This window comes from Rhinichthys klamathensis, unplaced genomic scaffold, assembly GCF_029890125.1.
Source record: "Rhinichthys klamathensis goyatoka isolate OS25496 unplaced genomic scaffold, OSU_Roscu_1.1 h1tg000280l_1, whole genome shotgun sequence".
NCBI lineage: Eukaryota > Metazoa > Chordata > Actinopteri > Cypriniformes > Leuciscidae > Rhinichthys > Rhinichthys klamathensis.
Genome location: NW_026606799.1, coordinates 471,080 through 488,068, shown reverse-complemented (window position 1 = coordinate 488,068; position 16,989 = coordinate 471,080). Strand labels below are relative to the sequence as shown.

The 16,989-nt window shown below is 38.3% G+C and overlaps 2 protein-coding genes across 5 annotated transcripts in view; one reads left to right on the top strand and one right to left on the bottom strand.

Moving 5' to 3' along the window:
* npm3 (nucleophosmin/nucleoplasmin, 3) overlaps nucleotides 1–16,989 on the bottom strand; it is a 165,737-nt gene that overhangs the window by 91,073 nt on the left and 57,675 nt on the right. The window lies entirely within an intron of this gene.
* Nucleotides 2,667–16,977, top strand: gabra2a (gamma-aminobutyric acid type A receptor subunit alpha2a). 4 transcript variants are annotated; one of them, XM_056269050.1, is made up of 10 exons: nucleotides 2,667–2,966; nucleotides 3,355–3,438; nucleotides 5,152–5,267; nucleotides 6,992–7,059; nucleotides 11,156–11,376; nucleotides 12,271–12,353; nucleotides 12,451–12,594; nucleotides 12,685–12,837; nucleotides 15,416–15,618; nucleotides 16,282–16,977. In XM_056269050.1, exons 2-10 carry the CDS (start codon nucleotides 3,368–3,370, stop codon nucleotides 16,576–16,578), a joined length of 1,356 nt encoding a protein of 451 aa, XP_056125025.1. In that variant the 5' UTR covers nucleotides 2,667–2,966; nucleotides 3,355–3,367; the 3' UTR covers nucleotides 16,579–16,977. The 4 variants fall into 4 exon arrangements, with proteins under 4 accessions (XP_056125025.1, XP_056125026.1, XP_056125028.1 ...); XM_056269051.1 differs by lacking the exons at nucleotides 3,355–3,438; nucleotides 5,152–5,267 and having other exon boundaries at nucleotides 2,668–2,966; nucleotides 16,282–16,657; XM_056269053.1 differs by lacking the exons at nucleotides 2,667–2,966; nucleotides 5,152–5,267 and having other exon boundaries at nucleotides 3,381–3,438; nucleotides 16,282–16,657.

The following is a 16,989-nucleotide window of genomic DNA, read 5'->3' as shown; positions in this document are numbered from 1 at the left end:
AAAATACACATAGAAAATAAATACAAAGAATTACATTAAGGAAATAACAAACTCATCACGTCAGCTTCCTGCGAAGACGTCTCACACAGTGTGTGATGTATTGCTATGGAGACCGCGCTGACGACATCATTCTGCGTACACATGCAAGCATCAGAGACACACTTCCGTTCTGCACAAACAGGATCACATATAATAATCTTATAAATTATCTATTGAATAATCCCTCTTTAGAGCAACCTTATCTAACAAAATAATTATATTTCTGGTTTTAATTGTATTCCCGCAGAAGCACTTTCTTTCAATGACAGCAGGAGGCAGTATAATATCACTTGTAATTTCTTGGGTTTCGCCGGATCACTTATGCAATCTGCACCTGCAATTAAAATCATTAACACTAGAACTACCGGAATTCTATAACTTTATAGAAGTTATTAGAACACAATAACTTAGAAAAACATCGCCAATATGTATTTCAATGCACAGGTTAAACTTTTACCTATGCATTGAAATAGCTACATATTGGCGATGTTTTTGTAAATTATTGTATTCCATATGAAACGCAATTGGCCAAAACAGTCATTCGGGCCGTCACGGGAAATAATAAACTGGGAGAAAACGAACTGATTTAGTAACCAATATTTGTTTTAGTGAGCAAAAATATCAAGCTGTATAACAGTCCACAGTGTGCCGTCTTTCGCTGTTTCATGGCGCTCTGCTATGGATTTAGTGGGACAGCTTCATCCAGTGCCAGGCTGAGTGCTCTTGTGGTTGGCACAGCTGATGATCCAGGATTTTGCACTGTCCCCAAGAAATTATAGCCTAATTAGTTTGTTTTATTTCATGAAATATGTATGCTATCAGGGCTAATATTAGCCTATGTATGGGCTAAGAAACTCACAAGATCGCATAAAGATCGCAGCCTAACGTACCTGGAACATTAGCAGATGGAATGACAGCAGCAGAATTGGAAGTGTCCAGTCGGCTTTTTTTTTACACAGGGGAATTATCTCTGAATCACTCTCAGAGCCAGTGTCATATGAACTTTCAAGAGACCAGGAGACATCACTATCGGAACCTGCTCCTCCGAAAAGATCTATCTATCTATCTATCTATCTATCTATCTATCTATCTATCTATCTATCTATCTATCTATCTATCTATCTATCTATCTATCTATCTATCTATCTATCTATCTATCTATCTATCTATCTATCTATCTATACAGATGATAATCTCATGAAGTATAGAAAATTGTTCATGAGCTAGATTTTTATGAAACACTGACTAATCATTATGTGGGCAATAGCACAAAATTGCATATTCTCTCAGTAATAAGTGATTTTCTCCAACAAAGTATTTGTGTTTTGTTTTGACTTGATGTAGGCTACATGATGCATGTGTGTGTGAGCCAGAGAGTGTGTGTGCACATTCTTGTGGACACAAACATGTTTAAGTAGTATGTTGTTACCTATTTGTTTTATCAGGGTCTTGACATATTGATTATCTGCCCTGTCAGTGTTTTTAGCTTTCTGTACATTCTACCCTCAGTGCTCCTCCGACCACAAATCTTAAAAGTCAGAAAATGTCAACAAATGTCAGCATTTGTATCTTCCTGGAGATCCATGACAAAGAAATGTTACATAAAGCTGTTCGTGTTTAAACAAACATGTAAAAAATACATCTGGGCTGGCCATGATAAAGTTTTATATGCATAATTAAATTAATACTTTTAATGTTTGTCTTGGGAGTTGGCTGCTTGTTGGGTTTTTATCCTTTTCACAACAAATGGCAATTTGGTCCTACCTACACCTGTCTACATTGCATGTGAACTGCTGTGATGAAAGTGTTTTTTTGTGTGTGTGTGTTTTTTTACAACCTTATCTTAAGAAATGAAGCAATTGAGAGTGGTTATGTTGGATTGAACAAAGACATGATAGATGAATCTCTACTTCTTGGTCACTATCGGATTGATACACATCAGATTATGAGTACATCAGAGGTGGACAGTAACAAAGTACATTTACTTGAGTACTGTAGCCTACTTACAGAAAGTAGACTTTTTGAGTATCTGTACTTAACTTGAGTATTATTATTTTTTCTGGAAACTTTTTACTTTAACTTCACTACATTTGAAAGACAAATATCGTACTTTTTTACTCCACTACAATTCTGTCAAGGTCCTTGAGTAGAAAGTAGTAACGTCAGTCAGGGGACGATTTTGGTTGCAGGGGTTGCATTTTGGTTGGAAATCATGGAAGGATCAACTGACACTGATGCTGAAAATGTAACTTTGCATAACTTACATTTTAAAATATATTAAAATAGAACATAAGACCTAGCCGATATATAGGCTATAGAGGAATATGAAGTTTGAGTATGAGATATTTTGCAATGTTGGTAACCAAACAGTTTTGGTGACTATTGACTTCCATTGGGGGGACAAAAGAAACACTCACAATAACTTGTTTTATGTTTTACAGAAGAAGGAAAGTAATACAGGTTTGGAACTTTTGGTTGTATTAGCATCCTATTTATTCAACACAATTGACAGAATAAACGTGATTAATGTGGTCATCCATGTGATGTCCATGCGCTCTCCAGTGGACAGAAGTGTGAGCTGTGCGCTCGCTCTAGGACCCGGTGTCCCTTCTTTTGGCCACTTGATGCTCGCCGGGCTTACGCCTATATGGACTCATACAAGCAGATCTAGCACTCAGATGAACAGCCTTGGATATACAGAAGGATTGTGTGTCTTTGCGACCAGGGGACGCCTCTTGATCATGTTTCCGTAAGGATTCACAGAAGAAGGCATATTCCACGTATCTGCACTCTCACAGTGCCAGTCTAGCCTACATGCATTGCGCGCGCCCTGGGAGTCTCCGTGAATACAGATGAGACAGAAGGAGCACGAGATTCCAACTTTTCATATTTCTTTGTCTAAAAGGAGCTGCACTGGTCAAACGAAGGTAATTTGTCTGAATTTTTTTTAATATATTTTGTTTGGTTTTGTAAAAGATCGATTCGTTTTCTAAAGCATCCAAACTTACCCAAAGAGAGCGTGTCAGTCCTTCTGATCGTTTTAATTTATCTATGTTACAATGTAGAAGCACTGTGATTCTGGCTGTTATTTTAGCAATAGTTTCAGGATAACTTTTGAAGCCCAGAGGCTCGCTCCTTGCTGTCTGGCTCCAGCTCATTGACATTAGTGCGCGCTCTGGGGGTGCGCGTGTCCACGTTTTAGCCTATAAAACGCAAAAAGCTTACAAGCGGAAATAAACGTCACTGGAAGTGTTGATTCTTTGTTATATAAATCGTTTTAACTGATGTTTTAGACTGAAATAACTTCTTTGGCAGGAAATACTCAACAATGAATCAGCGATGGGGTCATTCGAATGGATTTCTAACCAACCTGTTTCTGCTGGTTTTATGGCGTTCATGGTGAGCAAAACAAAAAACTTATCTCAGAGAAGTCGATAAAAAAAAAGTGAATTGGTATGATTGCCACAGTTTAAAATATAACCAAAGTAAAGTAGGCTATACTTAAAGTTTTGAAATAGACTAAAATAAGTAGTGCGAGATAATTCACTCACGATTTTAATTTCGGTCATTATTTACTCACCCTTTTGTTGTTCCAACCCTGTAAGTTTTTCTTTCTTTGTGGAACATAAAGTAATATATTTTGAGAAATGTCCGTTGTTTTTCGTCCATACAATTGAAGTCAATGGTCACCAAAACTGTTTGGTTACGTAAATGTATTTCTTCTGTTGAACATAAACGAAGACATTTTGGAGACCATTGACTTCCATTGTATGGATAAAAAATAAAACACTTCTTTCTCAAAATATATTTTATGTTCCACAGAAGAAAGAAAGTCGTACAGAAAGTTTTTTTATTATTATTAAATTGTGTATTTTTCACCCAAAAAGTATGTGTATGATTTTTTGGGTGAAAAATACACAATTTAATAATAATTGAAAGGAATGTTCCTGGTTAAATCTAAGTTAATCTCAGTGGACAGCATGGTGATTACCACAGATATTAATTTCGATAATATGTTTAAGCTAAAATCATCAAGGCAACTTGGAATAAAAGTAAACGAGACTCCATCCATCCATGCATTCAAACCACTTAGCCTCTACAGGGTCATGAGTAATCAAGACTGTCAGTAATATGCATTAAAATACACATAGTTTATTATACATAACATACTGTAATACTAGTGAGATACAATCACTCACTAACTTGTTATTATCCAATTTTATTGTCATGGCGTTGTACCGCCAATGTAAACCTGGTAACTTTCACACAATGTTTGTGCAAGGAAACCAATAACAGAAAGGTGATGTAGAGAAGAACATAAGTCTACTACCCGTTGTTTAAATGTTCATAACGTTCAATGCTGAAAATCAGACAGAAATAGTTTAAACTAAATATTTCTGCTGTCTTAACCTGACATACCAGGTGCATAAAGTACAAATATTACGTCTGTTATGAATAACTAGACAGTTGTTTGCATAGTACAGTAGTCCCACCACAAGAATTACGGTTTAGATAACGGTATACCATTTTTATGTAAGAGTTAATGAAAATGCCTTAACAGAAATAGGAGCAAAATATTTCTGCATGCTATAGCACTACTTACTTGCGTTGTCTTTATCTTACACTAACCCTGAGGTATTAAGTTATTTTAATTGTTGAAATATTACCTTAATTTATTTTTCTGCGTTAATTGACATTATTCAAAAATACTAGTGATTCTTTCACTCATAACATTCCTAGTCAGTGTTTGCAACTAAATTATGACAGTGTGCCACATTTTTAGAAAAAGTCAGTATGTTCATAAAATCTTATGCTCACAAAATGAATTGCCAAAAAAAAAAAAAAAAAAAAGCTAGCTATTTATATAAATTTGTATGTAAATATGCACAAACCTACAGGGAATAGGGATATGTTAGTAGATTGGCCATTCAGAGACAAGAGACACGTTTCCTAAAAGTCTCAGGTGTTTTGGTACTGCTATGTTTGTGCTTTTGCCATATGGTAATTATCATCTCATAACTTTATTGGAAAAGAGCTAAGCTTTCACTGTGTGCAACTGTGCAAGTATGTTTATGTAACAGACTTTTGTGATGTCAAATGTTTCTTGTGTAGTTCTGAGACAGAAGTATCTGGCTCAGATGCCTTTAAAAACAACATAACCCTCTTCACGCGGATTTTGGACCGGCTACTCGATGGCTACGACAACAGACTGAGACCTGGTCTGGGAGGTAAGAAAGTGTGTGATGATTGATTAGAGAATTAGATGAATGGAATTAGAGCTGTCTCAAATGAGGCTGTTCAATAAGCCTGTGCAAAGTTGTTGTTTTTACAATTATATGCACTTGATGTACTAATAAGCAAATGACAGTGATTGTTTTTTCTATTTAGGAATTTTACAAAAACTCTTGTTTTACTTATACAGTCCAATGGATTTAGCACAACAGTGGGAAAAATCAGTAGCTTGATTCAGTAAAATGTAAATTATGTGTTAAAGCTGCAGTCCGTAGCTTTTTTTGGGTTAAAAATGATCCAAAATACATATTTGAGAAAATACATAACCAGCCAGTGTTCAAAACTATCTGCTTGCCTTAGCTCGATTTAAAGCGGTAAGCTTGTAATAATGTTTTTAATTCCAGTGGTACTGGTGGATTTCCGCGGGAAATTCAAGCATGTCTTTGCGTCATTACGTTACACATCTGTACACATGAAGAAGGAGTCTCGGCTAGTAGGCTATGTTGCGTGTGAGGATGTTGGAGGTGGAGATTTATAGCCTTTTCTCACAGCACTTGATAATTAAACTTATCAATTTGATGGCGGATCCAGAAAGGTTCAAACGACAATCACCAGTGACAACAGATTCACCCGCTGTAAAATGCAAAAGACTTCGTTCGGACTTCGGAGTACTTGTTCAGATGACATTTTCCGGTGAAAATGATTATGTTGGTCAAACTTCCAAAAAGAATAATCTGTGATTCTGAATGACAGTATCCACACCGGCACGGTGACTGACAGCTGCACACTCTCTTCAAACACTGTGTTCATCCGCGCTGTGCCGTGTCGAGGGTGTCGAAGTACAACTCACGTAAAGTTGATAATTCCATGAATGACTGCAATTGCAGATTTCGAACAGAGATGGCGACAAAGAGGAAAAACTGCGGAGTGCAGCTTTAAGAAACATGATTCAGTGATTCAATGTTTATGACCTGATTTTACCACTGTTAAATTAATTATAACGAGGTGTTGATGACCTGAGAATACTGAATGAAGGAGAGGAAAACAAAACCAGCAATCTCAGCTCCACTTGACAGTCAACAAACCCTGTTTGTGTATTCTGTCAGTGTTAATATTTATGTGACCCTTGCCATTGTTTGTACACTCTGAGCTTGGCAACATGAAAGACACCTTGGATCAAGCAACACCCACCATGAGGCAAATAGATTTCTTGTGAGTGTTTCCTTTTTAGATTTACAGAGACTAGCACACACATACGCATACACTGGAGTCAGTGGACATGCAATCGAGCTAAGAGCCAGGATGAAGTGTTGCGGTTCCTCTAATGATAAGTCAGCTCAGAAATTAAACATTGTACATCTTTTTTCACCTCCATATCATTTGAGCACTGAATTAGTTTCCTTCATCTGTGGAACACAAATGAGATCTTCTGATTTTATGTTTTTCAACCATTAAAGTGAATGCCGATTTATCAAGCTTAAAAAAAACATCATCATGAAAGTAATCCACATGACTCATCGGCTAAAGCCAAACAATATATTTATATGAAGAGCAGGCTGAAATTGAAGTTGTTGTTCACTAATAATCTTCATACAAAGCTATTATGGTTTTAGTGAACTTTGAATATAACGCATGAGCCTATAGAAGGTCATGAAATGTTGGTAAATTGAGTTCCTGGTTGATAATATAATTTGAACTTTCTTTTTGCTGTGTGACATAGATCGGGTGACAGAGGTGAAGACTGATATCTATGTGACCAGTTTTGGGCCAGTATCAGATACAGACATGGTAAGACATTCCTCTTCACACAACAGATGATTTTTTTTTTTTTTGTATAGTGCGAATCAAATATTTGAAAAAATATTTGTTATTGTCCTGTTGGTTATCATTTTTATCAGGTCTTAGTCTTACCCCACTCCTTGTTTTCCATCTGTTGTCTATTCATAGCATTTGGTACCTGCTGCTGGCTAAAAGCTTTTCTCAGTACTCCTCTTTTCCCCACTTCACACTATCTGCTCTCAAATATTTAGAATAGAGAAAAAAAGGTCAGATGGAAGAAAAAGGGTTTTCATTCATTCATTATTTATTTATCGTCTTTTACTGTCCAGCTGAATGTTTTCTAAACCCCACTGAATACTCTCACTATCCTGTAGTAGGGAAATCTCTGTTCGTAAAGACCATATTATGTCAGGACGATCATGACACTAGGTATTTCTGTCATATTTTTTTTCTTCTGGGTGCTCTTGGGAAATCATGATTTACCAGAGTACATTGCTTAAATCGCATGTCTCCCCAATTCCCCAGTCATTACAGTCACAATTTTGTAAATAATATGAAACAACACTGCACAATGTAATTTTTCTATGTAATGGCCTAATGCTACCATTCAAAAGTTTGGGATCGGTATGATTTGAAAAAAAAGTTTTTGAAAGAAATCTCTCATGCTCATCAAGGCTGCATTTATTCAATGAAAGTATTCATTTCTTTCAACGAAAAATCTTAATGACCTCAAACTTTTGAGTCTATGATGGTGACTTTTATAGAATTTATAAAACTAGTGCAAAGTGCCCGTGCAAAATCAGTTTTTGTGTGTGTTTTTAGTAATTGTTGGTTTGGTGTGTTTGAGTGCTCATTGTTACAATTACACAGCAAAAGTTCAGTGACATTTTTTTTTTTTTGCATGGTAGAAAGCATACTGATACTGACATAATGACATACAATAAATATGGAAAATTGAACTACACGATTCAAGGAGCAGGCTACACAGTGAACTCAGAGGAAACGCTACTTAAGCTCTGCTGCTTTCTTCGACCCTCTCTGTCTCTGGTCCTGCGCTGTGCTCACTCAGTGTGCAGTGTGAGAGGGGGAGTGGCCACTCAGTGTGCAGTGTGAGAGGGGGAGTGGCCACTCAGTGTGCAGTGTGAGAGGGGGAGTGGCCACTCAGTGTGCAGTGTGAGAGGGGGAGTGGCCACTCAGTGTGCAGTGTGAGAGGGGGAGTGGCCACTCAGTGTGCAGTGTGAGGGGGGAGTGGCCAGAGGGGGAGTGGCCACTCAGTGTGCAGTGTGAGAGGGGGAGTGGCCACTCAGTGTGCAGTGTGAGAGGGGGAGTGGCCACTCAGTGTGCAGTGTGAGGGGGGAGTGGCCAGAGGGGGAGTGGCCACTCAGTGTGCAGTGTGAGAGGGGCAGTGGCCACTCAGTGTGCAGTGTGAGAGGGGGAGTGGCCACTCAGTGTGCAGTGTGAGAGGGGGAGTGGCCACTCAGTGTGCAGTGTGAGAGGGGGAGTGGCCACTCAGTGTGCAGTGTGAGAGGGGGAGTGGCCTCAGTGTGCAGTGTTAGAGGGGGAGTGGCCACTCAGTGTGCAGTGTTAGAGGGGGAGTGGCCACTCAGTGTGCAGTGTGAGAGGGGGAGTGGCCACTCAGTGTGCAGTGTGAGAGGGGGAGTGGCCACTCAGTGTGCAGTGTGAGAGGGGGAGTGGCCACTCAGTGTGCAGTGTGAGGGGGGAGTGGCCAGAGGGGGAGTGGCCACTCAGTGTGCAGTGTGAGAGGGGCAGTGGCCACTCAGTGTGCAGTGTGAGAGGGGGAGTGGCCTCAGTGTGCAGTGTGAGAGGGGGAGTGGCCACTCAGTGTGCAGTGTGAGAGGGGGAGTGGCCACTCAGTGTGCAGTGTGAGAGGGGGAGTGGCCTCAGTGTGCAGTGTTAGAGGGGGAGTGGCCACTCAGTGTGCAGTGTGAGAGTGCAGTGTGAGAGGGGGAGTGGCCACTCAGTGTGCAGTGTGAGAGGGGGTGTGGTCAGCGGCTAGAGCGGCAAAAGCCAATGTGTGCTTCTTTTACCCGATTTATTGATATATTTAATGATATATTTTGCATTTCTAATCCAAACAACGTCAAACTTGGCACTGCACTTACTCGTGCCCGTAGCAAGACACCTGTCAAGTTTGAAATCCATCGGACTAACGGTTCGAGAGATATGCGAATAAAAGACACACACACACAGACAGACAGAAAGACGTTCCTGTAATTTATAGATAGATATAATATTCAGATGTAAACAGCGTAGCTGACTTACAGATTCAGTTAACATCCACAAATGCCCGTAGCAAGACACCTGTCAAGTTTGAAATCCATCGGACTAATGGTTTGAGAGATATGCGATTAACAGACAGACTGACATACAGACACACAGACAGACAGACGTTCCTGTAATTTATAGATAGATTACTGTAATTGATACTGATATCTGTTTTATATCTAGTGTATGTGTAACATAAATCTTGTGTTCTGACAGACAACTTCCTAAATATCTTTACAAATTATCAGACCTTAGTTTTAGAGTTCCACAATTCCATACATTATAATGCCTTAAAATAGACATATACTATTGAGGAACACAAAAGCAGGTTATTTTTATTAGTCTTACTGTGCCACTCCCTTCAGGCCGTGTGGTTATGATATGACAGAATGGAAAGTGACAAGACTTGTCTGTTTGCTTGAGGAGTTCTGTGGGACTCCTGCATAATGGTGGGTAATGTTGCAAGACGTTAGCAAGAATTTCCAATGACCAGGCAAGCTTTCCTCAAACTTTGCCTGAGATAAAGGTTTTAGATTTTATAACAGTACTTAGTATAGACCCATAATAGGTTTGTTCCTACAGTATGATTGTGACTTTGTGAAAGCTGATGGAAGAACGAAAGGAAACGAAGCATCACAGATGGGTTCTGTTCTGTGAGTGTTGCAGAGCTCCAGCGCTCCAGTGACAGCATGTACTGTCATAAAATGTTATCTTTCCTGTTTGAATGTGGGAGTGCATAAGTATTTTCTTTTACGTACATTACATTGTGTTTTTCTGTCTCTGTGCTGCCATGGAAACTGGATGCCCGCCTTCACCCTGGGGGTCGATGCATGGCAGCATTGTGCCTGAGAGATTAGGATATAATGCAGTGATGTGAAGCTCTTCTGACACTTTGCCACTTAGTAGTACTATAGAGAGGAAGATGAAACACACACATTACACAGACAATGATCACATTGAGAGAACTGAAAAGTCAATGGCCCTTGCTGAGGAAGTCCATTCAGTCTTAACTTAATACTTTTTTTTAGATGTTTTTGAAAGATTTACAGTGACATCCAAAGTCTGAGACCACATTGAATATGTGAAGTCGAATTTAAAATATAGAAATAGTTCTTATGCTCACCATGGCTGCATTTACTGTATTGGTCAAAAATACTGTACAAAATTATTACAATTTAAAATAATCCTTCTATATTTACGTACTGCCCACCGTGCTCTGTTTTCCTAAAGCCACCGGGTGGCGGTGGCACGGGTGCGAGGGCCCTTTTCATCGCTGCTTGCAGCTTTAATTACAATTTAAAACTGATTTCTGTAATTTAACTGAATTCCAGCACCTTCAGTGTCACATGATCCTTCTGTAATCATTCTAATATGATGTGCTCATGAAACATTTCTTATTATTATCAATGTTTAAACCAGTTCTGCTGAATATTTCTGTGGAAATGTGACTTTTAAAAAAATTCTTTGATAAATGGAAAGTTCAACAGCAGTTATTTTGAAATTGAAATAATTTTGTAAGATTATTAATGTCTTTACTGTAGCTTTGGATTAATTACATGCATCCTTGATGCATAAAAGTATTTATTAAAAAAATCTATTCAGCTTTCTTATAGCATATTTTATAATAAAACATAGTATTGAACTGAAAAAAAATTAAAAAATAAAACACGAGGTTTTGACTAGTGGATTTAGACTTTGAATCAAAACACATTTTCTGTGTCAGGTATTGCCTGATGCATATCAGCAGTGAAGAATGTCTTGCACTATTGCACTCTGATCTGCGAAAGCCTCTCTCTCAAAAGTCACTCTCTGTTCTCAGGAATACACAGTGGATGTGTTTTTCCGTCAGCGCTGGACAGATGAGCGACTAAAGTTTCACGGGCCGATGAACATCCTGCGTCTCAACAACCTGATGGCCAGTAAAATCTGGACCCCAGACACTTTCTTTCACAACGGCAAGAAATCGGTGGCTCACAACATGACCATGCCTAATAAACTGCTGCGCATCATGGAGAACGGCACTCTACTGTACACCATGAGGTGCCCATAGATTACTACATGTACTATAGTTTTCATTTAATAATAATTACTTGATATGCTGTTTAATTCATCAAATCATTTACAATTAATTGCATTAATGAATATTTGCTAAAGAAAGCCCCCCCAAATCAAGATAACTGAAAGAGATTATTTTGGTATATGAATAAATAATTGAATAGACATTACATTAAATGCATGTCATTAAAATGCATATCATTAAAACACATCTCAAGACCAAAAATCAGCTGTACACTACTGTTCAAAAGTTTGGGGTCAATAAGTTTTTTTTAAATGTTTTTGAAAGTAGCCTCTTATGCTTACCATGAATTTATTTGATCAAAAATACAATAAATCAGTAATATTGTGAAATATTATTATAATTTAAAATGTTTTCTTTTGTAATATAATTTAAAATGTAATTCATCCCTATGATGCAAAGTTGAATTTGCAACAGTCTTAAGTGTCACACGATCCGAACAGTATCTGCTTAATATTTTGGAGGACATTTTTTGAGGATTCTTAAATGAATAGAAAGTTCAAAAGAACAACATTTATTTGAAATAGAAATATTTTGTTACATTATAAATGTCATTACTGACACCTTTGATCAATTGAATGTGTCCTTGCTGAATATAAGTGTTCATTTCTTGCAAATAATAAAAATGATAATAAAAAAATCTTACTGACCTCAAACTTTTGAATGGTAGTGTTCATTTTACAGTATTTCAAGCTTGAATTTGTGGGAAAGCTCTAATGGTGGGAAAATTCCTTTTTATACAATTTACGATTTTTATATACTAATTTAATGTATTTAATTGACAGCCCTATTAACAACACATAACTTTGAGGGGTGACTGTTGTGTAATGTGTGTTTGTGTGTGTATATTTGTGCAGGTTGACAGTGCAAGCTGAATGCCCAATGCATCTTGAGGACTTTCCAATGGATTTCCATTCCTGTCCCCTGAAATTTGGCAGCTGTGAGTGACATTGTTAAACATTAATTTCATTCCCATGGTGCTTAATATGTGTCTGTGCTTTGGGTTTTATTTTAATATACATTTCTCCTGTGGTTAGATGCTTACACTTTGACAGAGGTGACGTATGTTTGGACACGCAATGCCACCTTATCGGTGGAAGTAGCTCCGGATGGATCTAGACTTAACCAGTATGACCTAATGGGACAGACTGTTGCCAAGGAAACCATCAAGTCCAGTACTGGTAAGATGTTCGCAAGCAGACACAAAACCATCTGGATCCACCTAGTCTCTTCCCATCTCTTACAATATGTTTCTCTTCTACCGTATATAGGTGAATATACAGTGATGACTGCACATTTCCATCTAAAGAGGAAGATTGGATACTTTGTGATCCAGACGTACCTGCCTTGCATAATGACCGTCATCCTATCCCAAGTCTCTTTTTGGCTCAACCGAGAGTCCGTCCCTGCACGCACAGTTTTTGGTGGGTGAGCATTTGTTGTGTGCATTAGATTGTAATTAGAACATAATGTGGAATTTAGCATGCTGATTTTGTTGTTCCAATTAAATTATTGATGCAGTCATGGGTAGAGAGGATGTTGTGCGTGTAATTTTTTTTATGTTCTCTCTAGCAGTTTCAATTTCTATCTGAACTCTAGGGATGAAGCAGATGCAGATAGGTATAAAATTGTGTTTTTGAATGTATTCAGAGGGAGGAAGCCATAGCATGCGAAATACACATTTAAATTAAACACAGACTCACAGGGGGGAAAATTCACTAAGAATGAAATGCTGATAGCGTCATTTATACATATGCTTGGTTGTTTTCGTGCCCAATTCACTAAAGGAATTATCAAAATTAGGTAAACACTCATGAATTGCTGAATTCAAAATTTTAACACCACAATTCTACATCTTGGATTTTCTGAGTGCTCGGTTGTGAGGGGATGTAGCAAACTACCGCAATATGATACAATTTACTGGGACTGTTCAGCATCACTCAACTACTGGGATCCAGACAGGCCCCTAAATTGGCTTTTTGAAATGCTGGTTATATTATCTTTTCCCTCTTTTGATCATCGTTTCATTAATCAATGCTGCAATGATCACTAAAAAAAAACATCCCTCTTAAGTTTGTTGCATTAAATTGTGAATAATGTGCAATTGATTTTTTTAAGAAAGCCAAAAAATGATAAATGGCAAAATTGAATGATGCAGCGCAATGCCAGCGCAGACAGCACACAGTTCAACTGGATTTAGTTATTTGAAAGCACGGCAAAATAAAAGCACAATTGATTTAACACTTGAAAATGGAAAAATTGTAGTTTTACAGCTGTAGAATGAAATAAATTATATAAAATACACTCACCTAAAGGATTATTAGGAACACCATACTAATACTGTGTTTGACCCCCTTTCGCCTTCAGAACTGCCTTAATTCTACGTGGCATTGATTCAACAAGGTGCTGAAAGCATTCTTTAGAACTGTTGGCCCAAATTGATAGGATAGCATCTTGCAGTTGATGGAGATTTGTGGGATGCACATCCAGGGCACGAAGCTCCCGTTCCACCACATCCCAAAGATGCTCTATTGGGTTGAGATCTGGTGACTGTGGGGGCCATTTTAGTACAGTGAACTCATTGTCATGTTCAAGAAACCAATTTGAAATGATTCGAGCTTTGTGACATGGTGCATTATCCTGCTGGAAGTAGCCATCAGAGGATGGTTACATGGTGGCCATAAAGGGATGGACATGGTCAGAAACGATGCTCAGGTAGGCCGTGGCATTTAAACGATGCCCAATTGGCACTAAGGGGCCTAAAGTGTGCCAAGAAAACATCCCCCACACCATTACACCACCACCACCAGCCTGCACAGTGGTAACAAGGCATGATGGATCCATGTTCTCATTCTGTTTACGCCAAATTCTGACTCTACCATCTGAATGTCTCAACAGAAATTGAGACTCATCAGACCAGGCAACATTTTTCCAGTCTTCAACTGTCCAATTTTGGTGAGCTCTTGCAAATTGTAGCCTCTTTTTCCTATTTGAAGTGGAGATGAGTGGTACCCGGTGGGGTCTTCTGCTGTTGTAGCCCATCCGCCTCAAGGTTGTGCGTGTTGTGGCTTCACAAATGCTTTGCTGCATACCTCGGTTGTAACGAGTGGTTATTTCAGTCAAAGTTGATCTTCTATCAGCTTGAATCAGTCGCCCCATTCTCCTCTGACCTCTAGCATCAACAAGGCAATTTCGCCTACAGGACTGCCGCATACTGGATGTTTTTCCCTTTTCACACCATTCTTTGTAAACCCTAGAAATGGTAGTGCGTGAAAATTACGGTAACTGAGCAGATTGTGAAATACTCAGACCGGCCCGTCTGGCACCAACAACCATGCCACGCTCAAAATTGCTTAAATCACCTTTCTTTCCCATTCTGACATTCAGTTTGGAGTTCAGGAGATTGTCTTGACCAGGACCACACCCCTAAATGCATTGAAGCAACTGCCATGTGATTGGTTGATTAGATAATTGCATTAATGAGAAATTGAACTGGTGTTCCTAATAATCCTTTAGGTGAGTGTATATCATATATTATATATAAAATATAGATATATAAATATATATATAAAATGATCTTTTTTGTATAGTCATACTGAATGGGTCAAAAAGAGTGGGAATGTGAAAAGAGTACACACTAACATTTTTTCCCAAATCGTTCCGCCAAAACAGGATGATTCACACTCTTCAGAGTAAAAAGTATTTTATGCCCGGAGGCTGCAAAAAATAATTACAATTGCTCACAAAAAAAACAGAAGACCATGTATATAAAATGAGGACAGAACAAAAATCTACTCGTGGCAAATAACTGACTGCTGAAATGAACAAAATTTCATTAGCCCAGGGCATTTGTGATTACACGTGTACATCTGTGCGGTCTCTTCCACTAATGAGCGAACGGCATAAAGGCTGGCAATTATCTGCAGAGAGGCATGCTGTGCTAATGCGGTATCTTTATAAACAGCAATCCCTGAGCTTTTTTGTGTTGTTCTTCTGTTCCAGGTGTGACTACAGTGCTAACGATGACCACTCTGAGTATCAGCGCTCGAAACTCTTTACCAAAGGTGGCCTACGCCACAGCCATGGACTGGTTCATTGCTGTGTGCTATGCGTTTGTTTTCTCAGCTCTCATCGAGTTTGCCACTGTAAACTACTTCACCAAGCGCGGCTGGGCCTGGGATGGAAAGAGCATTGTCAGTGATAAGGTAACCATGACAACACAGACCTTGCTTTGATTTTGGAGTGGAGCGCATCTGGTGGCTTTGATTATTGTCATTGGGGAGTGTTATTTAGATGAGGGAAATCAATACTGTTAATTCAGTACAGTTAATCTCACCATTTTTCCTAATTGAACATTGTCTGAAATTACGTCTCTTTTTTTGTACATTAACGACTTCAGATTAACTCTTTCCCCACCTGTGTTTTCTTTTTTTTTTAAAACCCGTTGCCAGCCACCACAAGCGTTTTTAATTATTTTCACAAAAAATGTCAAGGACCCCAGAATATTTTGTTGTATGAATATCTGAACATGCAATATATCAAAAGAAAGAACCGAACCTCTACTTTTAATTTACAACATAAAAAAACACTTGAATGTGGGTAAGTTTCATAAAAAAAGCAACATTTTAAACAAAAATGTATTATAGTTTCATTTAGTTAGTTTACACATGCATATGATTACATATGATATCGCTTGTTTCTGCATCTTCTTCGAATGTGTTTTGATCAGGACATTCAGTACTCTTTCAGAAGATGTGTAGTAGCCCCCTAAATTCTGTCAATGGCGGGGAAAGAGTTAATATAACATTTAGCTTGATATCATTGATTGAATATGTAGCAATGTGTTAACTAATTTCTTCTGACTTCAGAAAAAGGAGATGTCTGTTATGAAAAAGAATAACGCATATGCAGTTGCTGTGGCAAACTACGCGCCCCATATTGCGAAGGACTCGGCTCTGCCCACCGTCTCTAAGAGCGCCACAGCGGAGCCCAGTAAACCTCAACCGGTGGCTAAAGAAGCAAAGAAGACCTTCAACAGTGTCAGCAAGATTGACCGGATGTCCCGCATCATTTTTCCGGTGCTTTTTGGCAGCTTTAACTTGGTTTATTGGGCCACATACCTCAACAGAGAACCTGTTATTAAGAACATGGTGCCCTCCCAGTGAGCCATTAGCTATCATTCACAGTATGCTACATACATACAAATTATCCTAAATGAACCATATCTATCTATCTATCTATCTATCTATCTATCTATCTATCTATCTATCTATCTATCTATCTATCTATCTATCTATCTATCTATCTATCTATCTATCTATCTATCTATCTATCTATCCACTGCCAGGACAATTTCAAGAGAGCATCTTAGCATGGGACCGATTAACTTTTTTTTCACAGCTTTATTTTTGTATGTTGTTGTGTGATTTCTGAGAATTTAACTGATTGTTTTTCCTTGCCATTTTATGCAGTGTTTACAGGCATTTTCATACAGACCTCATATATGTGTTTTCTAAAAGAAAATTTATTTAACTGTATTTGTGTATTATGTATTTATAATATGTCAATATATGTTT

Excerpts from the sequence above, each read along its gene's own strand:
- gabra2a (XM_056269050.1), top strand. The coding sequence starts at position 3,368 with ATGAATCAGCGATGGGGTCATTCGAATGGATTTCTAACCAACCTGTTT. Across the intron at positions 7,060-11,155 it reads CAGTATCAGATACAGACATG|GAATACACAGTGGATGTGTT; the intron begins GTAAGACATTCC and ends CTCTGTTCTCAG. Across the intron at positions 12,354-12,450 it reads TCCCCTGAAATTTGGCAGCT|ATGCTTACACTTTGACAGAG; the intron begins GTGAGTGACATT and ends TCCTGTGGTTAG.